Source organism: Nanorana parkeri, unplaced genomic scaffold (genome assembly GCF_000935625.1).
Source record: "Nanorana parkeri isolate BGI_ZX_2015 unplaced genomic scaffold, ASM93562v1 scaffold293, whole genome shotgun sequence".
Classification (NCBI taxonomy): domain Eukaryota; kingdom Metazoa; phylum Chordata; class Amphibia; order Anura; family Dicroglossidae; genus Nanorana; species Nanorana parkeri.
The window spans coordinates 551,995-578,384 of NW_017306561.1; the positions used below are offsets into that span (position 1 = coordinate 551,995).

Here is a 26,390-nt window from a genome sequence, read left to right on the forward strand (position 1 = left end):
CAGACCTCTGCTCTATGGGTATTGGAGGAGACAGTGACAGGTCAGCACTCCATCATCCCAGTGCACACCCCCGCCATTCACCTACCAGATGCCCGGAGATTGATACACAGGGTGACCTGACATGTCCGTGTCTATTATCCTCCATTGTAAAGTGCTGCCCACACACTCACCTGTCCCTGAACCCCAGTCCTCTCCTCTCCTTCTACCAGCCGAGACACTCCATACAACCCACTGATCTGACACTCTCCGCCCTCTTCCTTGTTTACCTCGTATACTGGGAAGGTGTACCGCTACAAAATATAGTCCTGATTATGGTTCCCTGTCCTAGTACAGGGGCCATTTTTTCGAAGACCAAATTATTACAACTCTATTAGCAAACTTCCCAAAAATGGCTCCGAAAACGGAGACAATTGATTAGCGTAACATATCTCGTCGTTATGGCAACAGTGGGCGGTTCGGGTCAGACTCCTCCCATTCACATGACATAGTCACATGCAGATTACAGAGATGGAGCTGGAAGGTCGGTCTCTGGTTCTGGGCATTGATGTGGGCACTAGCTCTGTGAAGGCCGTGCTGCTGGAGCCCAGGAGTGGCGATGTGCTCTGGAGTCAGAGCACAGACACCAGGGCAGGGCTGCAGAGCGAGTGTGGGGCTCAGGTGAGACTGATCGTAGGTTTGCTGGGACTTGTAGTTCTACAGCATCTTGCCGTGTCTATTATAGTTTTATATGGATTTCTATCCTAATGTGTAAAGTGTATCTAAACCCAAGAACAAAGATCTAATATATTACAGCTGACCAATCCTTAGATGTGGCGGCTGCATTTGTTTTCTATTTTTCAGGCCTTATTTTTACCTGGTGATCCTTCCGGTAACACACTTCCTGTCCTAGTGTGACAACGCTCACTTACTGTACTGTGTCAATTGAGGAGCAGAGTTGGCACTGGAAGGGTTAGGACTAGAATAAAAAAGTTATACTCAAAGCTCAGAGCCGGCAGGCTGTTACAGTGCTCCCTCCAGCCTGTCGTCTACTCCACTGGTGTCCTCATGTCCAATACACTGTGTATAGAACATGACGGCTTGTGGATCCTAAAGGTGCCCATACACCTTACAATTATCTGCAGATTTTCTGGGGTCAGATGGAAAAGGTGGAACAGATTCCTCCACCTACACTTAACTGTGTGGATGGAGGAATCTCCACCTGGGCCGAGCTTCAGTATCTTGTTAGTCTGCCCCGCTGGCTCCCAAAATACCTGAACAATCTGATTGGATGCAGGCATTGTTCAGGTGTTTTGAGAGCCAGCGGGGCCGACTAGCCAGATACTGAAGCTTGGCCCAGTGGGAGATTCCTCCATCCACACATGGTTAACCCTTGATGTCCTGGGTTAGCCCCCCTGCAAGGGTTAATAAAAAATTCACCCAGACTTCTTTAAAATCACCTTTAGAGTGACCATTAACTAAGCAGTATGAGGGTTTACCTGATTAAAGAATTACTCCGGGCAAACAAAAAACGTTTCTTGGGGTGTGTCTACCTCCGCACTGCAAGGGGCAAGTGTTCGTTTTGTCTAGGGGACTAAAGTAAAGCAGGTTTACTTACCTGATTTTTGGTCATCCCTCCGGGCTGCTAGACTGATCCCGCAGCCTCTTCTCCCTTGGGTTCTCGTGGTATAAGGAACGCTGACATCATCATGTTTTATGCAGGTCCATTAACTTGCATTGGATGTGAGGATGCTGAGGGACATGCCGGAGGGAGGGGAGAGGTGAGTGCCAACTGCTGTGGGAGCCGGGATCAGTTGAGTATGTCTGCTTTATATGAACCCCCCTGGACAAAATGAGCACTTGTAGTGTGCGGGGCTAACCCTACTCCAAGGGTATGTTGTTTCTTTACCCAGAGTTCTTCTTTCATTTATGATTGACTTGAGCTTATGTTATTGCAGGGCCTAGTTGATGGTAAATCCAAAGCAGATTTTACAGAGATTGTAATGTGTATGGCCAGCTTCATTGTAACTGCCCAGTGAAGGACAACAGAGAGCAGGGTCACCTAATGTTTGTGAACTTTGGGATCATTAGCATCCCCGGTACACAACGCTTCTCCTAATATGTGATAAAGTTCAGACTGCCACATGTGTAACAGTCAGTACAGGGAGACCCAGTTCTGTGTACATGTAAAGAAGGATGAATCATTTGATAAAAGAGCTAGCCGTGTAGAGCCAGCAATGTCCTGCAGGGTGTTCTCCGCATAACGCTGCAAAGCACAGGGGCGCACGGTCACCAGAGCTGTTTCAGGTCATGTGACAGGTTTCCTTATCCTCCTGGCACACTTCGTTCTATTTAAAGTACAACTGAAGCCAACACTTCAGTTAGTGGAGAGGGATTAGAACACCTGTCAGGTTATTATTGCTGCCTGTGCCCTGTTTGTCACCATTAGTCCTGGTGACCGGTATCACTGAAAGAGAAAGAAAATCCAAAGTTTTGGGTGGTCACCGGTACAGGAATACATGGGAAGTCTTCTAATGGGGGCGTTATTTCTAGTGACCTTGCTGACCACAGGAATATCCCTCACTTTGAAGGGATTTCCTGTTGTAGAAATTGAAAAGAAAGTGAAGGGAAGTTTCCAAATGCTGACGTGTTATTTCCCTCCCATACTGTATCCAAAACGTAAAAAAGTTTTGGCTTCAGTTCTACTTTAATTAGCGTGAATAGGGGCATGACTTGCGTTGGAGTCCCAAAGTAAGCGAAGCTAATACTACATTTATAGAGCACACAGAAGTGAATTGAAGGGCGTGTTCACACCACATCCAGTGCATTCCTGCACAGTTAGTGACCGGAATGCACTGGGTCGCATAATTAAGCCTCACTGCGTTCTGGGGCGGGAGGGGGTGTGGTGGTGCCATTCATGTTAATAGCACTGCAGCTATATCTCACGCCGCAAAAAATAGTGCATGCACTAACCGTGCTGGAACGCCTTGGATGTGGTGTGAACAAGCCCTAAATGTGTGATAAATACTGCTTCTTACATGGTTCCCAAAGCTTTATATTTTGTGGTGAAACAAAAGGGTATATTTATAAAGCAGTGAATGTTACCTTCACCAAACATTAACTGCAGGTGAATCCTCCTTGTGCACGTGTTTTAAAGTACAGTGATTGATGGCAATCTTGTACAGATGTAAGAGTGCAAGTGATGAAAAAAATATAGTTACCATGATGGTATAACTTCACTTATGATCTGTTCCAGGGGAAGGAACAAGATGTCTGCCAGATAATAAGAGCCCTAAATGATTGTTTGGGTGCCCTGCCCAGGGAACGACTGCAGAAGATGTCCCGGATAGGAGTGTCTGGACAAATGCACGGAGTCGTCTTCTGGAAGTCAAGCCAAGGTGTAGTATCCAGGTGGAACAAGTGTAGATAACATCAGCTAGACACAAACCAATTTCTGTGTGAATTTGTCTTTTCAGTTATAGATTTAATCATTATACCCAGAACACTGAATAAGTTGGGGCTGTGTATGAAATATCATACACTCAAAGATGGTAAGGAGTGCCCTGCCCGTGAGGGCTTACAATCTAAAAGGGAGGATTAAATATATTAAAAGTAAAGCCAAAACATTTTTTTTTTACTTTGGATAGAGTAAAACCCCTGTCTATTTTATGCGGTCTGTGTCCTGTTGGGAAGATTTTACTTTATGCCCTGGAAATGAAACAGGAAGTGAAAGAAAATCTTTCTAAAGTAAGGTGAATTTTAGGGATGCACCGATACCATTTTTTCCAGCCCGAGTACCGATACTTCCTTAAAGGAGAACTATGGGGTCAGTGTTTTTCCCCATAGTTCTCCTTAGGGTAACGGGAGGACACAAACTAGCGTCCTCCCGTTACCCTAAGCTCAGTATACCGCGAGCTACAGCTCGCGGTATACTGAGACGCCGCAGCCTGAGCGGATCCCGTTGTAGATGACGGGATCCGCCCAGCTGCGTGAGTGACAGCTGGCTCTGCCTATCTAGAGGCAGAGCCAGCTGTACCCGCCCCCTCCCCCGTCCGTTCCGCCAGTCAGCGCTGGGAGATCGGAGCGGGGAGAGGGGAATCCAGCCCCTCCCCCTGTCACGGCAGAGAGCCGTGACAGGATCGAGAGGTGAGCGAACCCGGTATGTGTTCGCTCACCTCCCGATCTACTGAGCCGACCTGTGACAGTCTCATTGTCACAGGTCGGCTAGAACTATGAGGTGAGTGAAAAGCACTCACCTCATAGTTGTACTCGCTGATACCAATTACCAATGCTTCCTTTTTTAGTGCCATGTGACAGTTTTCTTAAAACAATACAGACAGATGATTTTAGGACCCTGGTAGTTCTGCCACTGACTCCAAGCTGTAGAGGGACTACAAATCTCAGCAATACATTATATAGTAATGCAGAATACCACCAGCTATAGAGGACTACAAATCCCAGCAACACATTATACAGCAATGCAGAATAATATGAAGCTACATACTCTGTGTTGCTCACCAGGGCTGTGCGTGGGTCTGACCAGGCCTGTGCGGGTGGGTGTGGGTTCCCACTAGGGCTGTGCCAGGTCTCACGATGGCTGTGCAGGTGGGTGCGAGCAGCCGAAAGGTAGAGATGTCCTTAAGATAGGAGATTCGGTCGATCTGGAAGAGCCAATGGTATGTCTGCCAGAAGTTTCTTCAGGACAGAGTACCACATCTGCCTGAGCTAGTTCAGAGCTATGAGAATCCCTGGAATGCCCTCCATTTCAATCCTGCAGAGTAGACAAGGCAGGAGTTTCAGAAGAGGAAAGTTTTAGATCAGGCTGCACTGACACCCTGGAGTCACCACAGCGACAAACTTGCATTAGGAATTCTCCCCTGACTAACAAACTAGCACTAATAATGTGTAGTTTTTGACATTTAAATGTAAATGTTATATATATATATATTTTTTTTTTTTTTTTTTTCCATAAGAAAAAGTGTAAATCCTATAGACTGAAACTCTTCTTTTACCTTACTTACCTTCTGCTTGTCATTGATGCTGAGTTAACCTGTGAGCTGAAATCCTCTTGTTTACATTCTATAAGGATGTCACTGGATTAACAGTGAAAACCTGCGATTCTTTGAACCCAGAGAAGTCAGCCGTCTCATTACTTGGGAGGACGGACGATGTAGTACAGAATTCCTGGCTTCATTACCTCCGCCGCAGTCCCACCTCAGCGTGGCATCAGGCTTTGGTTGTGCTACAATATTTTGGTACTTAAAGAACAGGTAATACTTGTCATACAAAAAATCACATAGCCATTTTCAAATCTGGATATCAGCTTCTTAAAGTGACTCTCTCAGCCATTTTCAATATTTATAAGTGAAATCTCTGCTTTAGAGTAAACACCATAAGACCTCTGCTAGTCTTTGTGTCTGGTTACTTGGGGTCCGAATTCGAGGCTAAACCATGCCAGTTAACATCTCCCTGTCCAATAAGAGTGCCTCAGTTGACATTCAGAGTGCTGTTATTGGACAGGGTGCAGCCAAGTGGGGTTTAGCCTAGAAGAGAAGGGAAGTGCAGCTCCAGTAACAAGGTTAAACTAAAGCGGTGAGGCTCACAGAGGAGGGTTGTCTGGCTAAAACAAGGTAGTAGCAAGCATAAGGCACAATCCACAGTCCAAGTTCAAACACCAATATAAGGATCTTTACTTTGTGACAGTTATTTTTAGCTGACTCAAATGAGATTTGGCAATTACAGTCCTATTGCTAAAATAAAGATTTTTATCCTTATGTCAAGCTTATGTTATGTTAAGCTTTGGTGTACTGAACGGTTATGTTGTATGGAGATGGCAGAAGCCAGTTATGTTATATCTCTTATTCTGAATGTTCAATATCCAATTGGATATCCTGTTAATGTCAAAGATAGGAATGTCTTTTCACTCTAAAGGTGCCCATACACTGCACGATTCTCGTACGAGAATCGCGGGAAATCCCGCGATCGTACGAGAATCGTGCAGTGTGAAGGAAGACGTGCGACCGTTTCTACTGTGCGGTCGCACGTCTTTTGTCTAAGGAGCATGCTAGTAAACCAGCCGAAAATCGTACGATTTTCGGCTGGTTTGAATGATGCTCGGGAGACAAATGCCGAACGGGCCGGTGTGCGCATGCGCACACTGCACGTTCAGCATTGCGGTCATGGGAAGCCCGCCCCTCAGGTTGCAAGTACGATCTAGAAAAAATGGTACATGCATGAATCTATAACCAGCCTTTATAGCAGGGCGCACATTGGGAAGGCTTACAACAATACAAAACAATTTTTTCCATAAGAAAAAGTGTAAATCCTATAGACTGAAACTCTTCTTTTACCTTACTTACCTTCTGCTTGTCATTGATGCTGAGTTAACCTGTGAGCTGAAATCCTCTTGTTTACATTCTATAAGGATGTCACTGGATTAACAGTGAAAACCTGCGATTCTTTGAACCCAGAGAAGTCAGCCGTCTCATTACTTGGGAGGACGGACGATGTAGTACAGAATTCCTGGCTTCATTACCTCCGCCGCAGTCCCACCTCAGCGTGGCATCAGGCTTTGGTTGTGCTACAATATTTTGGTACTTAAAGAACAGGTAATACTTGTCATACAAAAAATCACATAGCCATTTTCAAATCTGGATATCAGCTTCTTAAAGTGACTCTCTCAGCCATTTTCAATATTTATAAGTGAAATCTCTGCTTTAGAGTAAACACCATAAGACCTCTGCTAGTCTTTGTGTCTGGTTACTTGGGGTCCGAATTCGAGGCTAAACCATGCCAGTTAACATCTCCCTGTCCAATAAGAGTGCCTCAGTTGACATTCAGAGTGCTGTTATTGGACAGGGTGCAGCCAAGTGGGGTTTAGCCTAGAAGAGAAGGGAAGTGCAGCTCCAGTAACAAGGTTAAACTAAAGCGGTGAGGCTCACAGAGGAGGGTTGTCTGGCTAAAACAAGGTAGTAGCAAGCATAAGGCACAATCCACAGTCCAAGTTCAAACACCAATATAAGGATCTTTACTTTGTGACAGTTATTTTTAGCTGACTCAAATGAGATTTGGCAATTACAGTCCTATTGCTAAAATAAAGATTTTTATCCTTATGTCAAGCTTATGTTATGTTAAGCTTTGGTGTACTGAACGGTTATGTTGTATGGAGATGGCAGAAGCCAGTTATGTTATATCTCTTATTCTGAATGTTCAATATCCAATTGGATATCCTGTTAATGTCAAAGATAGGAATGTCTTTTCACTCTAAAGGTGCCCATACACTGCACGATTCTCGTACGAGAATCGCGGGAAATCCCGCGATCGTACGAGAATCGTGCAGTGTGAAGGAAGACGTGCGACCGTTTCTACTGTGCGGTCGCACGTCTTTTGTCTAAGGAGCATGCTAGTAAACCAGCCGAAAATCGTACGATTTTCGGCTGGTTTGAATGATGCTCGGGAGACAAATGCCGAACGGGCCGGTGTGCGCATGCGCACACTGCACGTTCAGCATTGCGGTCATGGGAAGCCCGCCCCTCAGGTTGCAAGTACGATCTAGAAAAAATGGTACATGCATGAATCTATAACCAGCCTTTATAGCAGGGCGCACATTGGGAAGGCTTACAACAATACAAAACACAAAAATTCCCCAGCCTCAACCTGCCAGCCAGCATACTGTTGACTGGGCTACTTGTTTGGTTGCAGGCTGGCTGGTTCCCAATGTGCGCTCTGCTATTCCCAATGTGTTCCCAATGTGCGCCCTGCTATAAAGGCCGGTTATAGATTCATGCATGTACCATTTTTTCTAGTTTGACTATTTTTGGTTTGGGGGACGCACTGGGGTCCCAGCGTGCATTTTTGGTTGCTGGGCCTCCAGTGCGTCCCTGCACCTTATTAGGAGGAGTTGGCTACCTCCAGGTACACCTGCATGTAATTTATCAACTTCATTAATATGCTCACACTTGGAGACTCGGATACATAGAGTTAGGACCACACTTTGCAGAGGTGCCTTGGCGCGGCAGTGTGGCTTCTACATATTTTTGCCCAAAAGTTTGTGCAACTAAAACCTCTGATTTTAACGCATACTGTTGACAGGGCTACTTGTTTGGTTGCAGGCTGGCTGGCAGGTTGAGGCTGGGGAATTTTTGTGTTTTGTATTGCAAGTACGATCTGCCTGTCCAAGATGGGCAGATCGTACGTTTTTTTAACTACTTTACAACCATCGCAAGACAAAGGTTGTAAAGTGTATGGCCACCTTAAGAATGACAAGGAATCACACCCTGTGTATTGAGATGGTAAATAAACTACATTGGATTCTACTCTGAGTCAGACTTATCGAGTTGGACACTATCTGGGAATATCACCAAGTCAGTAAGTTGTCATACTGCCCGTACAGACAAGTCTAAGGAAGGTATGTGCAAATACATAAAACGGTGGTTGTAACAGAATAGTAGTGTACCTATGAGGGAACCTTGGACACACCCAGGCCGGAGCTCATCTCTGTTACATTGAAAGTGCAGGGATTAGTATTTTTCAGAAAGAAAGATCACTTTGATTTGCTGTCTTTTCAACTTACAGGAAGTGACAAGACTCTGCGTTTCTGGCAAGATTAACAGATATTTTCTGTACTTGCTAAAATGTTCTTAGCCTTTGAAAAAGAAAACTATTGCGGCCACCACATGTACGCCCCCACTACATTTTTGTCCTTGGATTTAGTATTGCTTTAAAAAACTTTAAGTAATATGCATATAATAATATAGGTGTGTGTATAAAATGACTTAAAACCTTTGAGTGTTTGCAAGCTCTCTATTATACTGACACTTTTCATTATTGGGCAGGCCAGACTTCCTCCGTGAATATGACGTAGCAGGGACAATCCAGGACTACATTGTTTCTATGGTGTGCGGGATGAAGAGACCTGTTATGTCTGTTCAGAATGCAGCTAGTTGGGGATATTTTAACACCAGGACCAAAACTTGGAATGTTGACATGTAAGTGAATTATTATGGTAGAAGTGTGAGTAACTTTTACACGGTATTTACTTTCTCTCATTTAGACATTGTCTCTTCTACAATTAAATGGCTGATTACAGAAAAGGAAAAACAACAAGGTTGTTGTCTATATCAAATAGGGATGCGCAGATACAGATACTATTGAGTATTTAGTCGAGTACTCCGATACTTATCTCTGTTCCCAGAAGATCCGGTCAGAGGGAGATCTCCCTCTCACCGGCAGTGCCAAGGAGCATGGAGCCGGCTTCCTTTCCAATCAGTAGGTCGGGTGGTGGGTTATGACCCGCCTCCCGGCTTACTAATTGGCTAGGAAGCCGGCATTTACTTGTTGCTAGGCAACCTGGCTTCCTAATCAATCAGGAAGCCGGGCGGCACTTAATGACCAATCTCCCGGCTTATTGATTGGTCAGGAAGACAGGCTGCCTAGGGACAAGTGAAGCCGGCTTCCTAGCCAATCAGGAAGCCGGGAGGCAGGTCATGATATGCCACCCGATTTCCTGATTGGTTATGAAGCCAGGCTGCCTACCAACAAGTGAAGCTGGCTTCCTAGCCAATCAGGAAGCCGGGCAGCATGTCATGACTCACCTACCAGCTTCCTGATTGGTTAGGAAACCAGGCTGCCTAGGAACAACTGGGGTTTGCTTCCTAGCCAATCGGGCAACTGGGAGTTGGCTCAGGACGTGCTTCCTGATTGGTCACCCTCGGCAAGTGAAGCTGGTGTTCATTTGATAGAACACCGGCTTTGCAGGCAATCAGGAAGCCAGGCGACGAGTTATGATCTCTCGCCCGACTTCCTTATAATCGGGGCACATAGTATCGTTACTCGTTATCTGCGAGTACCGGAAAAAATATTGGTATCGGTGCATCCCTAAAAAAACAAAACATGCTGTGGATGGTGGATGCTTGATAAGCATCCACAGCATGTTTTTTTTTTCCCCTAACATCCAGAACCTAGTTATTTGCTAGAACCTTAATCTTCTCCAGGCTTATAAAGCATTAATTACAAGTAAATCTGTGGTATGTACATGCAGTACTAACTAAAGCTGCATTTATATACTTGGACACATTTGATGGTACCCTTCCACAACAGGAGAAGAACCCACAATTTTCTCTGAAATTACTTGAAACTGACCAAAGTCATTGGCATCCATTATTAGTATAATACATCATATCATGCTATATGCTATTGTTAAAGCTGTTGTGAGAATCATTTGTATAGGATTTGATGTGTGTAATATATTCGTGGGAGATTGAGTAATCCTCCGATGGGGAAAGAGTTACCATGCAGGAACTCTCATCTGAAAATGTCATCTTGCATCTATAAAGAGATCCCTCCTCCTGGCGTTCTCATCTCTGTGAGAAAGCCCATATGGGTGAAACGTGTTACAGGAGGGCGGTACGAAATGTGGAGATGCTGTGCAACTGTATACCTCATCATATGGTTAAATAAAATTTTACAGTGAGGGGCAGCAGAATATGATTGTGTTTGTTTGGCGTGTACTGGATAAGCAAGGACAGGCTTATGATTAGCACCCGCTGAGCTCCCAGGTAGAGACTGATGGAGGATTTGAGCTGCATCCATTATTGTTTATTCCATTCTTAATAAAAATCAGACTTTGCTTTTGATTTTCAAATGAAAATGGTTTGGACAAAAATTATGGGACCCTTGGCCTAATATTTTGTTGCAAAACCTTTAGAGTCAATTACTGAAAACAAGCTCCCAATGGGACTACTGCACATGCCAAGAGGTAGTTTGACCAATTCTTTTTGAGCAAACTGCTCCAGCTGTCTTAGTTTGAAGGGTGCCCTCTCCAGACTGTTTGTTTGTGTTCTCTCATTTCATAAATGTTCAATAGGATTAGGCTCATGGCTCAATTAAGAATAGTCCAATACACTTTGGATTGATTATCAGCGTCATCCGTAGTCACTGCATCACCCACAAGTCATGGGTAGATTTTGGTCAGGAGTGCGATGGGACTCACTCGTTTGACCGTAAATGGCTTATATCTACAGGCTTCCACCCTGCTGAACCCGCATTAGGAGAGATTCATACTTGCACAGATTCAAGGCACCTCCTTCCAAATTGAGCAAAGCAGTTCCAAAACATAATTGAACGATCTCCATGTTTCTTAGTAGGTACGGTGTTCTTTTCTTAGAAAGCTTCTTTTTTTTTTTTTTTCTCTCATTGCTTTACTCTTTTTTTTATACCAAAAGCATGCAGGTGTACATAAGACGATTGGTTTTATTTTCAGCACTTTTCAGGATTGTTTCCATGAGCTGTAAGGGTACCGACAATTTGTCAATGGCTGTAAATCGCATGCCCAATAAGCTGCCGTTAGCTACCATGCAGTTTAAAGTAAACCTGTAGTGTAGAAAGGTAGTATAAGCTAAAAGTGCCATTCAGGATCATACACCATAGAGGTCACATAATTCAGTTTAGAACAGAAGCCTGGGAATGGGAATTTGCATATCCATATTCAGGGTATGGGCAGGATAGGCACCCCACCAAAATGCAGAGCTCAGTGGATAACCTATTGCAAGGTTTCAACATTGCCACATGTGGTACATTATTCTTCATTGTCTTCAGCCCAGTGTTCCTGGTTTTGATGCACTCCTCTTGCCACTAAAAAAGATAGTAAATGATACCTCCCTTTTTTTCAATCTACTTATAGATTGAATTTTTGTATTTATAAAGGAAGTAAAAGCCACCCCCTTTCCCCTTTTAGACTTTAAACCATTCTCTGGCCAAAGCTCTAAAGGATAACAATAGTTTTGATCATTACAGGGTTAGATGCTCCCCTTCATCCAGGAGATCCCATTAAACTCACTAGATGCATCAGATCAGCAAGTGACCATGTCCATAGGTCGCGGCCTACATTAGCTAAGGTGGCTCTTCAATGCCCTGTGGGGTTTTGTCAAAAACCCAAATGGGGAAACCCATCTACTTGCAGGCTAGGTGCAGGAATCTCAAGTATGTGACCTTTACAGAACTGCTGTGTACCACCAAAATTAGGGAAGAGTACCACCAGTGGGGACAGGTTGAGCATCATTCACCTAGAGTTTTGTAACTTGTTTTGTAATACTAATGACAACATTTTTGTTTATTAACATTAAGATATAGAACGTTTCTCTGCTTGTGTTTTAGATTGCAAGATTGGGGCTTTCCAGTTTCCCTGCTTCCTCCTGCTGTAGACGCAGGGTGCATAGCAGGGAAATCTTCTTATGCTTGGTGTGGAATTCCACAAGGGACGGAGGTTGGAGTGTCACTGGGAGACTTCCAGTGCTCAGTCTTTTCTTCTGCAACTGAGAGCACAGATGCAGGTACTGACAGAGGCTTACTGTACTATTGCTTGAGTAATGGTTAAAAAAAGAACTCTGAGGGAAAATATTATTAACCCTTTCAGTGGGGCTACCCCTGCACTGCAAGGGTTAAGTGCTCGCTTGTGTCTAGGGAGGAAAATAAAAATGTTATACTCACATGATCCTCTGAGCTGGCTTGTTGTTAGAACAGTCCCTGGAGCCCCTCTCCCCCACCACTGCAGGGGTTTAAGGTCTTGTAAATCATCACGTTGTATACACAATGTATGGAATGTGGTGATATGCTGCAGTGTAGGAGGAGAGAGACTAGAAGAAGCGCTGTCACAGCCAACCAGGTCGGAGGATCTGCTTAGTATAGCTTTGTTATTTTCCTCTCTAGACCAAAACGAGCAGTTAAACCTTGTAGTGTGTGGGTAGCCCCACTGCAAGGGTTAATAATACATTTATCCTGAGTTCTGCTTAAAAATTAACTGGACTGTAGTGGTAAAGTTAGGCAGATACTGCCCTAAAAAACAGCCTACCCCTCTAATAGAACTGGTGCTCATAAGCCCTTTGGCACCCTTCGGCTTCCCAGAGAAAAGTTGTTAATGGGGTAAATACTTGGCCAGACCTTCCCTTACTTTCCTAGCTGATGTACTGCTTTATAACTGTACAAACATTTTCCTCTATACTGTACATCTTGTTTTCCCTGTTATTACTATTATTATTTGTATCCTCCTTTTTTTTATGGTACCACCTCATTATAGCAGAATTATACCTGGAAGCAGCATGGAGGTTACCCCACAAAGCTGAAGCTTCTTCCAGTCCCTGCATGTTTTTTTTTATTTTTTATTTCCTTTATAAAATTAATTTTTTAAATTCTAAGGGGTCTATTCACTATGCTGCCGAGGGCAGCCGAGTGAATGACCGATCAGAAGTGAAGTGAGCCGAACACTGTTCGGCTATTCACTTCAGGCTGGTACGGCTGATTTCAGCCGTACATCGGCTGAAATCGGCCATACATCGGCTTGCTTCGTGTGGCTTCAGGTCGGCCGAACATGCTCAGCATGTTCGGCCGACCCGAAGTGCAGAAGGAGTTCGACTCAGCCGATCCAACATCTGGATCGGCTGAGCCGAACCCCCGGCAGGCTTCTCACTGCTGTTCCGGCTATTCTTAAAGATGCCGAACTGCAGTGAGTGAATAGCCGAATGCCGCCGAGCGGCATTTGGCTCGGTTGTTCTGCTCGGTCCCTCAGAGGGACCGAGCAGAACAGAAAAAGAGTTAAAAAAGGTAAAAAAAGTTAATAGAAAACGATTGTGCGGAGCTAGCAGTGACAGCTAGCTCCGCCCAATAGTTTCCTATTGTCCGGCGGCTCTGCTGCTGTAAAAAAAAAATTGTGAATAGCCCGTACAGCACCCCCTCGGTTCTACTGAACCGAAGGGGTCCTGGGGCCGAAGCTAGCCGAAGGATCGGCCGAAGCTACGATCCCTCGGCCAGATCCCTCGGCAGCTTCGTGAATAGACGCCTAAGTGTAGTAATTACAAGGCACACAACACAGACATTTGTCTGCCTGACATAATTAATAGTTTATTTTCATTGTAGTAATGGCTGCCTGCCAGGATGTCACTTTACCAGCAACTTGTGCCCAGCTATGTCCACAGCAAATCATTTATTAATGGTCCCAGGCGAGGAGTGTTGTGTGTTTCCATGGTGGCATCTGGCTTGGTACCTAAGTGACTACACTTACATTAGATTCCTGAAAAGATTCTGATTATGACAGTCATAGTGATTGCGTATCTTTTGTACATTATTAAGCTGATCTCATAGGCCCATACCATACACATTCATTCTTAAGATATTGTTAAAATCACGGCAGTGCAACTTTCATGCCAAACAGCAATTATTAACCTTTCTTTCTCTATGGATACTCCTCTCGAACTGAATGTGGGATGTTTCCACACATTTAGATTCATGTATGTAGTGAATGATAGGATCGCCGCTCTCCCAAGGTGCTCACTTTTCATGGATGTATTGTACAGGATCAGTTGTTAGAGGGACTCTGTCATGAGAGGTTATGGAGGAAGTCATATGAAACACACCTTATGAGAATGCTAGTTCCCTGTCTATCATGCTGATGCTTGGACTTCAGTGCTGTCTGAGCCGCTGACAGGTATAGAAATAGAGTTCTGAGACTTTTATGGCACTCCCCTAAAGCATGCGTGTTCCAGGCCAGCAATTTAAAAACACTTAAGTCAGACACAGCCAGGTAACTAGCATTTTTAAAAGGCCAGCAATGGCAACCCCCATACTTCTCATGACACAGTCACTTTAAGTCACTCTATTTCCTTTTGCCACCCAACATATACTGTATTCTATATAAAGTGTTTGCTGTCTCCCCGGCTATAAAGGCTCAGACACATAAATGCCCGGTGCTACTTTGTATCCGCTGCTTTTCTGTTTTCCTGCACTGGCCGATAGAGCTGCAACAGTTAATCGATTTAGTCGATTAAAATCGACGATTGAAAACGTTACCAACGTTTTCGATCGTCGATTCGTCGGCTATCAATTGATTTCCCTGTTCGGGGCTCTACACGCGGCCTGAAGCACACGTCACACGCTGCTCACGTACCGCTGCGCCCGCCGTGCTCACAGGACACCTCCCACCGCACGCTGCTCCCGCCGTGCCCACAGGACGCATAAGCCACGCCCACCGCTGAAGCCTGTTCGCGGCTCCACACTCAAGCCCCGCACGCAGTGATGGACTACAATCTCAATACAAACTAGTAGTCCATCACTGGAGACTTTTTTTTTTAAAATCCGATTAATCGATTAATCGAACTTAATAATCGGCTAACTAATCGATTATGAAAATAATCGTTAGCTGCAGCTCTACTGGCCGAGGGCTACAGTCTCAACCCCTACTATTTTGTAGTGCACATATCTAAGAGAACTTAGACATTCGTTTCTTACTAAGAAGCATGTAGTGGGCAGATAGAAGCGTGAGACAGACTTTCCTTTCGGAAAAAACAGTTGCAGAGCTGTCATGCTGATCCAATAGCTTCAATTCTTTGCTATACTGACTAGGAACACGTATGGAGATTTTTATTGTTATTGGAAATTGGTATTTTGTCACACTGACTTTTCTGATCTGCATGCTTGTGCCAGGTAAGTCAATCCAGAGACAGCCAGGCAACTATCAGTTTTCAGAAGAAAGTTATGGATTAGCATCCTCTCTATATCTATCAGTAATGATTGGATGTCAGCAGTCATTGGGAGCTATTAGCTTTATGCCCATGGATTAGGTATATAACTGTCTAAGGCTCCATTCACACTGGGGCATATTGTGATCACGTATTCACGATACGTTCACAAACACAAAATGTGTTTGTGTTGCCATTACTAGGTAATGGCACCCAAATGCAACAGAGGAAACATGTTTTTTGACACGCGTTCGTGCACGTGAAAACATAACAAAATGTTTGCCAAATTTGCGACATGTACTTTTCTGCGGTTGGCAACCAGGATCTGTGGAGACTTGGAGACGCGCGCCAAATGCAGGAGACAAAGTCCCATTGTGAATGGAGCCTAAGTGTGGTCAGAAAATATTAATTCTGTCTGGCCATCTATATTTTACTGTTAAATATTGGTCATAAATTTATATGGACAGATCTGTTTGTTTGAAACAATTGGAAAGAAAGCGCTAGATCTGCAAGGACTGCCCTATTGGTGTGGCTGGCCATTTATGATGTGAAAGAGTCTATGGTATAGATAATCTCACTACCAGAAAGGGAGCTTCCACCTTCCAAAGGTTTGTAGCGTGAAATTGCAGGATCTTGGAATTGAAGAGCCGTTTGGCTGCCAAACCAGCTGTGGACGGGCTCTATGCATTCACACACAATTTCAGGCCATTACAGTCCTGATACATGTTCTACCTTGGTAAGGGGGTATTTATATGAGCCTCTGAAACTCGTTGCCTATATCTGTAGTGTCCCCTAAACTACATTAAATACATTTGTTTCTGGACTATTAAAAGGAATGTGGCACTTCAGTTCACAATCATGCAATCAGATCTTTTTGTTGGTAATTCTGCATCTACTGTATGTCAGTGATTCTCCGCTGTATTATAGTTCTGTGCTTTGCCTGGGTACATAGTTATTCTGTCACATTTCAAAGACATTTGTGAGTGTTAGCAAATGAGTTTAGCGCATTACAGTATTGATAACTGTATGGGGTACCATTGCTGGCATGCTTGGAAATTAGGGTGGTCCCCAAGCTCTACAGGTAATAAAGGCCCCAGTGCTAATAAAGGCCCATGGTGTTAAGGGAAGTTACAATGTTATTATTATATATTATTATTATTATTATTATTATTATTATTCATTTGTTTTGTTTTTTTAAAAGGTAAGAAATATGTTAATGAGAGGAAAATGCATTTGTCTTTCATCTGTACTTAGACTGCATTTCAGCTCATAATAAACTGCATATTCTGCTCTCATCATTGGCATTTTATATTTCTTAAGTTCTGAATATTAGCACTTCTGCCCAGCTGACATTCTCCATGCCAGAGGGATTCCAGCCTGAAGACCACCCCAGCCCTGCAGAAGCCATGACTTATTTTCCGTACATGAACAATCGGTACCTAGCAGTAGCTGCATCCCTAAATGGTGGAAATGTTTTTGCTTCCTTTGTCAGAATGTTGGCCCAATGGACATCTGAGCTAGGTAAGGGTGATTGTATTTATATTGTATTATTATATATTTCAGCAGCTGCATGGAATTCATTCATCTCTATTTCCTTATAGCATAGGGTCTCATTTGTTCCTTTAAAGAGAACCTGTACTTTTCTATACTGGGTAAAGTAACATACCCCTTTGTTAGAACATGCTCCCATAACACAGCGCTCAGGCCTGGCGACTAAGCACTCAGGCGCTTTGCACTGCATTGTGGGGTAGTACAGGAAAGTGTCACATGTTCTCCCAGTCCTAGAAGTACAATTTTTTTTAAATCTTTGATGCATTTCCAGGCTGAGACATTTACAAACCTGACCAGCAGCTTCCTTTTCAAATTTGCTGTAGAAATAAAAAGTCAAAGGGGTTGAAAAAAAAAATAAAAAAATCTGATTCAGATATCAAAACCTTTTTAACATGAACCGATTGGTGTGCGTGGGCCCTTTTAGGTAGGCTTAAATATTAAAGGAAAATGCAACTGCAGGCATTCAAGTACAGGCTTGTGCAGCCCGAACTAGACAGCACTATCACAAGCCCAAAGCCCTGGGCTTCTGATGCTTAAAAAAAGCGCCATTAACCAGTCCCAGGGCTGAGCGGTGTGTGGCCAGGCTCATTAGCCTGAAGATGATGGAGCGGTGCTTAAGGTGTATCACGGGGCTCATTAGCCCACAGCTGACAAGATGACTAGAATAGGTGCAGTGGCAACAAGCAACCACCAGGAGGCGCTGGGAGGTTGCAACATACACAGAAGCACTAGACATGCTCCTAACACTTTGATTAAAACATTTACATATGTTTTTCACTGCTATGCAGACCTCATGTCATTAAAATTATCTTTTCTTTTTAAACTCCCTCCAGCCATTAAATGGGCAAAATAGTTTAAAAAAATTACAATTTGCTTCCTTGCAACCATGTCACCCGTAAACTGTCAACCTGAATTTCCACTATTCTCTTCTCCCTGCTGCTGTTATTGGTTGATTTGCTCTCCCAGAAGTGCCTGAGTTTAAATGACATCCTTGTCCTGCTTTTGGAGTTTTATCTTTGTTGACGTACTGCTGAAGAATGCTGCAAGTCTGAAGGGGTGTCGGACAGGATCATGTAATTTCTAGTAGGTAATAGGCCATCACACTTGGCACTTATTGGCAAGCTGTACTGCAGTATCTACAGAACAAAAGCAGGATCTGCAGTTAATCTGATTTAATATTCCAACAATGGATATAGTTGTCCTTTGCAGGTATTTTTGTCTCATTAAACCTGGAGTTTGAGTTTAAGTCAAAGCCTTGTCATGGACTGTTTCTAATCTACAATATACATAATACAGGAGCTGTGTTTTCCTGGCTATTTTCAGAAAATCTGCTGGTAAATTAAAAGAAACTAACACAATTATATAAATGATGTCTTTTCTCCAGGCTCCTTGAATTTCCTAGGCTCATTAGCTGTTGTGAAGACTGTATCACTTTGTTTTTCTGTGCACAGACTTCCTCTGGGATACTGCACAGGGCTGAGTGGTTTTAGTGGTGAAATTCTGTATTTTATGGATATAAAATATGTATTTGTATCAACCTAACAGTTGCTTTCTCGACTTTTATCTGTATCTTCTGCAAACATAAGAAATAACAGTTCAGGGATTAAATGATACCAAGAAAGGTTCAGTTAGGGTCAGATAAATCTGGATATTGTTGGTCAGGACAAATTGTGATGCATATTGCTTCTCGGGAGACTCTCCATTGCCGAAATGCACTTTCAGATTAATAGAATGGGGAAGGTGAGGTTTTCTTGCATTTTAACCCTTTCACTGCTGCTGATGTATGCCATACGTTGGCAGCAGTGGGCCCCTGTAAGCATAGCTTTACACGTGTAAAGCTGACTGTCGGCTTTTTGCTGAAACCAGGCGACTGTAAGGTAGCCGGATTACTTTCACAGATTGGCAAACATGACCCCCCCCACCCCCCCCCGCGTTTCCTGGGCTCCACTGCCCCTCCTGCAGGCCCAGGGCCGACATCGTGGTTGTCAGCAGAGAGTGAGACGAGCATTCATCACTTCCAGTTTCTGAGCTGTTATTCCCCAGCCGTAGAGTCTAGGGGAGAAGCTGATCAAGCACAATGTGTGCCTGATCAGCTGCAAAGGTGATATTAGGGGCATTCTAGCACCCTAATAATAAATAAAATAAATGCAAAAACACCTAAAAAAATTAAGTTTTAAAATCCCCCGCGTACACGCACATACTAACGCAAACAAACAAAAACGACAATTGTGCCACACGTTGGGTAACTCCGCACATGCCGGAGTGAGAGCAATAATTCTAGGGTCATTATTCATGGGTAACTCTAAACTGATGAGCTGTAAAATCTTTAAAGCTTCTCCTATAGACAGTTTTTGGTACCGTAGTTTTTCGCCATTTCACGGACGCATGCAATTTTTGGTATCTATTTACTTGGCACAACAAGCTTTTGACAACATTAAGCCAAATGGAAATGGCTTTCCAGTCTGCGTGGTACTTTCCAGGTCTGTCTCCCATTTTGCCAAATACTAGTAAATTAGGGGAATTCATTGAGATGAGATCTCTGTATAATGAAAAAATTAGACTTGGAGACTTAAGAATGAAGTGATGCTCCAGAATGAATCACAAGGAACATTAAGGAGCCAAGCCCAGTCTCTAGCCTGAGATGCTCTATGGTCCTGTTTTTTGGTCAAAACAACAAAGCATCTTAAATAGCAAATCTGCTTTTCGAGGTAACATTTTGGTCCCAGTTCCCTAATATAAGTGGTAGCAAGGATGAAGATTTTGTTTGGTGTACAGTGTGCCGTGCATGAATAGAGGTCTGGGGAAACAAAATGTATCAAATTTGGTGAAGTATTAAGAAAAGCGCACCAGTGCGATGATCCATGTGGATATATAAATAACTTCTAGGTGTCAGGAAGCAATTTTTATCCTGTTAAAGCAAAAAGCCCTTCAGGGGTTTTGGTTCAAGGTATTTTGTGGTTAAATTCAACAGCCACCGGTCCTTTTTTAAACTTTGATAACATTTGTGGAACCCAGCCAAGTTCTGACAAGTATGGACTGGTGGCCGGTATATTGGAGACACAGCAACGGCATACACATTTTTTGAGGAGGATTGTCAAGATGGAAATTAGTGGCTTCACAGTGTCCCCTTAGGGATGATAAAAGAATGTTCAGGGGTACTGAAGTGTACTTTTAACCTCTTGCCGTCCGCCCGTAGTAGAAAAACGAACGGACGGCACTGCTGCATCTGCGGGTTGCCGTCTCCAGACGGCAATTTTTTTCTGCTCGCATAACGGCACATATTGCTCTTTCCAAATTTTCTTCTGATGAGATAATAAAACATTGGTAGACAATAATATTTCATTATCTTTTCTTTTGCCTTTACAGGTCTGGAAACATCTGATTCCACCATATATTCCAAGCTGATCAATGCTGCTTTATCTGAACATGAGACCCAACTTACAATCTGTCCCACTCTGTTTGGAGAGAGGCATGCTCCGGACAGTGTTGCTTCTGTGTCAAACATCTCAACTGCTAGCCTTTCACTAGGTCATGTGACTAGGGCGCTGTGCCGCGGGCTTATTGAGAACATTCATTCCATGTTGCCGTCCCAGAGGTTAAGGGAAGCCGGGATTACACGCATCATCGGAAGTGGCAGTGTCTTGGCACGGAATGCGGTGTTGCAGCAGGAGTTGGAGAGAGTGTTTTCTTTTCCTGTAGTCTATGGGAAGGATGTGGATTCAGCTGTAGGCGCTGCTATGATCATGAGGTCATAGAGAAGTACAACTGTATTTCTTTACTCTCATGGATTTGAATTAAACTGATCTTTTATAATTAAGGGAAGGTGGATATCCTCAGTGCCAGCTACAAAATGTATGCTTATCTGCAGAAGCAAGTACAGCTTCCTGGTATCAAATCTGTGTTTCTGACTGGTGACCATTTCTGGGGTTTTCATTGACAGGTCTTTTTTATAAGATTTTATCATATGCACACTACCAACCTCCTTCATTAATGGCTTACAGGATTAACAAAGCTGGTTTTCTCTGGTTCAGCTGTTATTGTCTTAATATGGTGCCTTGCATGGCCCATGTATGTACAATAAGAAAAGGATTTCAACAGTCAAAAGTCCAATTTATGCGATGAAATAATAATTACACATCTATACAATATTTAGGTTTGTGAATTAAAAATTAGGAGAAAATGATCATGAGATAAATAAGGGTTGGGTATAAAATATCTCATGCATTTAAAGAGACCCTGTCACCAGCGCAATCATCACAACATTATTCTTCCCCTAAGATTATAGGTGCAGTTAATGTATTTTATGCTTTTTTATTGACCTGTAAAAGTCTTTCTTTTATAGACATCCATAAGCACTTGGACTGCTGCTGGGCCGCCATCTTGAATGTGATGCCAGCAGACTCGGAGCTGTCACTCAAGTGGCATAGTATAGAATTCCCCTTCTCTCCTGTCCCAGCTGCTACATTAAAGGGTTATGTAGGGAGGTAAGTTGAGGAGCTTGACAAGCACAGGCAGTAATTAGACGAGGAAAGGGCTATGATATGCAAGTGATATGATATTGGGCTATACTAGGGAATTGTCTCTCCTGCAATAGTGACATTTTCTAGCAGGTTCAAAGGCAGAGTGCAATTGACTATAAAATAATTTATATAAGAGATACTCACTGGAAACAAGTATTTAAAGTACTTGCTATTTCTGTGTGTATACAGTACCTGCAAGTTGCTGTTTTAAGTGATTGAAACCTAAAGTGTTAGAGTGATTTTAACAGGCTGTGGGATCTTTTGTGAGTGCCCGCATATGGGAGCATTATCAGGGTGTGACTATTGCTGTTAGTGGCTCTTGCAGTCCTGTAGGAAGATCCACTATCCATTGCGACAATGCTTGTGACACCATAAATTGTCAACAGGAGGCATATTTTTTGATACAATGACCAGATTATATTTTGATACAAGTGGAAAATAAAATATGGATGTATTTTAATAATGATACAAACCAATAAAAATGTTTGCGTGTTTACACGCATATGCTTTTAGATGCATCTGTCCTTTGTCCAGTGAAAACAGTCCATTGAAGTAGCCAAAGAGATTTCCGCAAATAAACGCATCTTACACACGTGTACATGTGTTTTGGTGCGTTTAGAAGTTAACCCCTTCATGACTGAGGCCCTTTTTTCATTTTTTGCACCCATGTTATATTCCACATTTTAGGCCTGAAAATACCTGGATGCACCAGGCTTCTATTGTTTTATTCTGGTAAAAGCACCTAAACGCAAGGTATACAACCCTTTACTGAATCACTTGGTCATTTTTAGGTTTTGCAACAATGATCGGATTATATTTTGATACAAGTGGAAAATAATATATGGATGTATTTTAATGATGCAAAGCAATAAAAATGTTTTAAACAATAAACAACGTTCTTTTTTTATTTTACGTGCCTCAAATGTTTTATTGTTATGGTGGTGGCTTGTGCATTGGCAATGGTCATATCTTATTAGAAATGGAATTTATCACTCTGTTGTATCATAGTCAGTTATTCCCATCAAGAATTGCATTCAGACACATGTAGGGTGGCATTGTAATCACTGCAGATGCAGCCAGCATCCTGAAATTCTTTTGACCAGCAGCATTAGTGATGGTGAAGCAGATCCTATCCTCCTTTACTGCCACTACTACACTCACATGCTGGGTACTGTGTTGCCATAAGAGACTGCAAAAAAATGGCCAAGCAGCGGTCCTTATGTTAAAGGGACACTCTACCCAAAAATTAAATTTTAGCTCCAAAAATATTTCAACTTTAGGGAACTACAGAGTTGGAAATCTGAAATGAGTTTCTTCTGGCTAGCTCTATGCACCAAATATTCCATCGGGGCTTTTATAGCAAATTTAAGTTGAAAGAACAATTTCACTTTTTCTAAATCTCAATCAGTAATAATTATGTTCTTAAAGTTGGGTGAAAAAGAACAAAACCATGTGCTGATGGGGAACACATGCTCTTGTTCTTTTTCACCCAACTTTGATGTATTTGTACAGAAGTGGCTGATTATAGCTGTTTGTCATGCCTTGGTGACATCAGGCTCAGTAGAAAAGCAGTTCATGCAGATAAGTGACTAGCGGCCATGAAAACACAACTGAACCAGGCCATGGGTTAGATTAAGTACAACTGGGGGTTCAGTAGACAGCATAGCTAGGTCCTGGTATTGTAGTACATCAGTCCACCTCCTTACCTTTTGTTGGTAACCTGGAGATCCTAGAACAGTGCCTTTTTGTGATGATAGAACACTCCAACCAAACGTCACTCCAACCGTGACCCAATGAGATGTCGCCTGAGGCAACCACCTAGATGCTGCCTCATTTTACGGACGACCCTGTTCCTATTACAATGCTGATGTTATAACAGAATAGAATATGCTGGAAATGCCCAACTCTTTTATTCACTGTGATAAGCTCCCCTAGAGTGTGATCTGACTGCATTGTGCAGTGCACACACCCCCACCAACTTTCTACTGATCCCTCAGTAGAGGTGGGGCTGACTCTCCACATATTGGACACACTTCACAGCCTTGTCACCAATCTGGCAGGCGATTATCAGAGAACACCCAATGCATTTGATGTCATTGGCTATTCAAAGAACTGAACACATTTAAAAGCCAAACTGTACTGCTGGTAATCCCACCACCCTCAACAGAAAAGAGAAGATGATAGACAGGGAATTGCACAGATGATAACATTCATAGCTATGATTTTTTTCTGGGGTGAAGAGGCAGAGTTTCACTTTACATTCTGATACTCCAGTTACCAGGGCTGGTAATGTAATATTTTCTGCCCGTCATGTCAGCTGAGCTCTTCTCTCTTGTTTCATAATCACATGCTTTAGCCACTAATATTATTTTGATTTAACAGAAGAAAAAAACATTTCCACTCCATCTCCCCGCTGAATTGATTGCAGGACCTTAAAAGGCACTTAGCAACCACAATTACTGTTGGCGGTCACATGATTTGGTGGTAAATATTAGATGTTTTTCCCCCTCAGCAAATATGTGGTCAGCTCCTCTGTAACTTTCTCAGACTACTTTTCTTGCATGCTCTTAACGCCAGAAAACAAAGCCACTGTTGTGTATTTGATACTAATGAGGGATGAAACAGAATACAATATAAAATAAAAAGGCTAAAGTCAGTCCTGTCCATCCAGTTAATATGTGTGGAATGCATTTAAATTGCAAATAATAATTTGTATCCATGTTTTATTTTTTATATATAGAAGTAATCTTGTTACTGTAGATGATCTTGTAAGTCCAGACATGTATGCACATCACCCAACAAGAGTGGGTTCAATGAAGGCAGTCTATGAGGTTAAGGTGGTACTCCATCACACATATCTGTGCCACCACATTAGAGGAAAGGTCTGGACCAACACACCCCAATACTGGTCATATAACACTATAAAAAGAAAATTGGATTCACCCAGCCCTGAACATGGCTAGGAGGGTCCTTTGACCTTTACAGAGAATGCCATAAAACCGAATACGGTTTATTTACAAAAATAGAGTAAAAAAACATACATAAAAACAGCATACTGGTCATCAGTACATGTGAATACATTTTCAAATACACATGTAGACTTTTATGGTTCTAGTAGGATGATAATTTTGGTTCGCTACACGTTCCTCAACATGTTTTGCCAATCCTTCGCTTCTTCAGGAGAATTTATAGCAACCTAAAAGGTACTAATTAGAACAAATCATGTTGTAATTACACATTCCACAATGAATGTATATTGCTTTAAACACTCTAGCCAAAAACATCACTAGTTTTGGATTGTGTGGTGAAGATCTACACCTCCGTGTTTGAGATTCTTTCATGTCCTGTGCTAATGACAGTTGTCTCCGGGACAAAACAGAAAGCAGAAATCCAGCTGATCTTTTTTTTTTTCTTCTTTTATTAAAGTGGGAAAGCGATAGAAGTGGTAAATACTGAACATTTTAGCGACCATTGTAGTTGTCTGAGAAAGTGAAGATTGGAGTCACTGGGGGCAGAGCTAGAAAGATATTATCTCTCTTTTATTGGCTGTTTTTTTTGTTCATTTAGTGAAGGAAATGTAGACACCTTGCACAAGTATCTTGTCAAAAATAAAATTGCTATTGTAGGGGATTGCGTAATTTTATTATTACAGGTATTTATATAGCACTGACAATTTACACAGCACTTTAAATACTGCACATTCACATCAGAAGCTTACAATCTGAGGTCCCTATCTCACAGACATACATACAGAGCCAATTAACCTTCGTAATGTCTTTGGAATGTAGGAGGAAACCCATACAAGCACAGGTTGAACATGAAAACTCCTTGCAGGTAGTGAGCCTATCCCAAAAGAAAGAAATAAGATGTCTGAAGGATTCCTGTAAGCAGACAAAGCGTGTCAAGCAAGCATGAGTTGTGATGTAATTATGTAAATTACATCATTACTTTAGAGCACATGTAATTATTGTACATACTCCAGTGAGGAGGTGCACTGGATGTTAACACATGAGCCTTTTGTGTGGTTCTGCACTTGTAAGCATGACTTCACTTACTAATTTTATATGCCATTAAAGAATAAGTAAAACGTTTGTGCCGCCACACACCTAGGTTTGTAGAGAGATGCCACCACTTCAGGCCCATGTGAAAATCCCCTCCCTCTGTAACTCCAGGTGCCAACCAAAGAGAGCCCAACCTTGCTCTATGAGCTCAGTAGGAATGCAGGAAGTGGCAGACTGATAACATCATATCACATCCAACTTTATTCAACCCCAACATTGCAACGCCGCTTAGGACTTCCCCTCTCGAACATTTCACAGGCTTGATCTGAGAGATGTAATCAAGCCCATATTGGGTGAAACATTAGAGAGGCACGGTGCTAGATGGGGGTGCAGTATGCTATATCATACTTTAATAAAGTTGGATGTGATATGGCGTTATTTGTGTGTTACTTCCTGTTTTCTGGCTTATCCCTAGGTTACTACAGGATATAGTACAGTAGTGATATGTGATGAAAGAGCTGACAGGACAACCCACAACGCATAGCAGAATTCAACACTCGGGAAAGTGTCCGATTCAGACATTTTAAAACTTTTTCTCTAAAATATTGCAGGAATTGGTAGCATCGGCAGTGGGAGAGATGAGTACTAAATATCTTTTTTGCAGGTGGCACATCTTTCCTTTTTTTTTTGTTTAAGGAACATAGCCTCTTTAAGTTAAAAATGTAAAAGAATAACATTTTCTAAATATGTGGCGCAAGGTGTCCAGATTTTAATGATAAATAAGGATATGTTTGAATGCGTAGCAGTTTGCAGAGGGTTAACTAATGAGTGTTTAA

At 42.6% G+C, this 26,390-nt stretch overlaps 1 protein-coding gene across 1 annotated transcript; it reads left to right on the top strand.

Moving 5' to 3' along the window:
* The first annotated feature begins 493 nt into the window (after positions 1-493).
* SHPK (sedoheptulokinase) lies at positions 494-20,963 on the top strand. The gene is made up of 7 exons (XM_018557643.1): positions 494-657; positions 3,233-3,374; positions 5,063-5,246; positions 8,811-8,963; positions 12,130-12,305; positions 16,803-17,003; positions 20,400-20,963. The coding sequence occupies exons 1-7, from the start codon at positions 508-510 to the stop codon at positions 20,786-20,788; spliced, it is 1,395 nt and encodes a 464-aa protein (XP_018413145.1). The 5' UTR covers positions 494-507; the 3' UTR covers positions 20,789-20,963.
* The last annotated feature ends 5,427 nt before the right edge of the window (positions 20,964-26,390 follow it).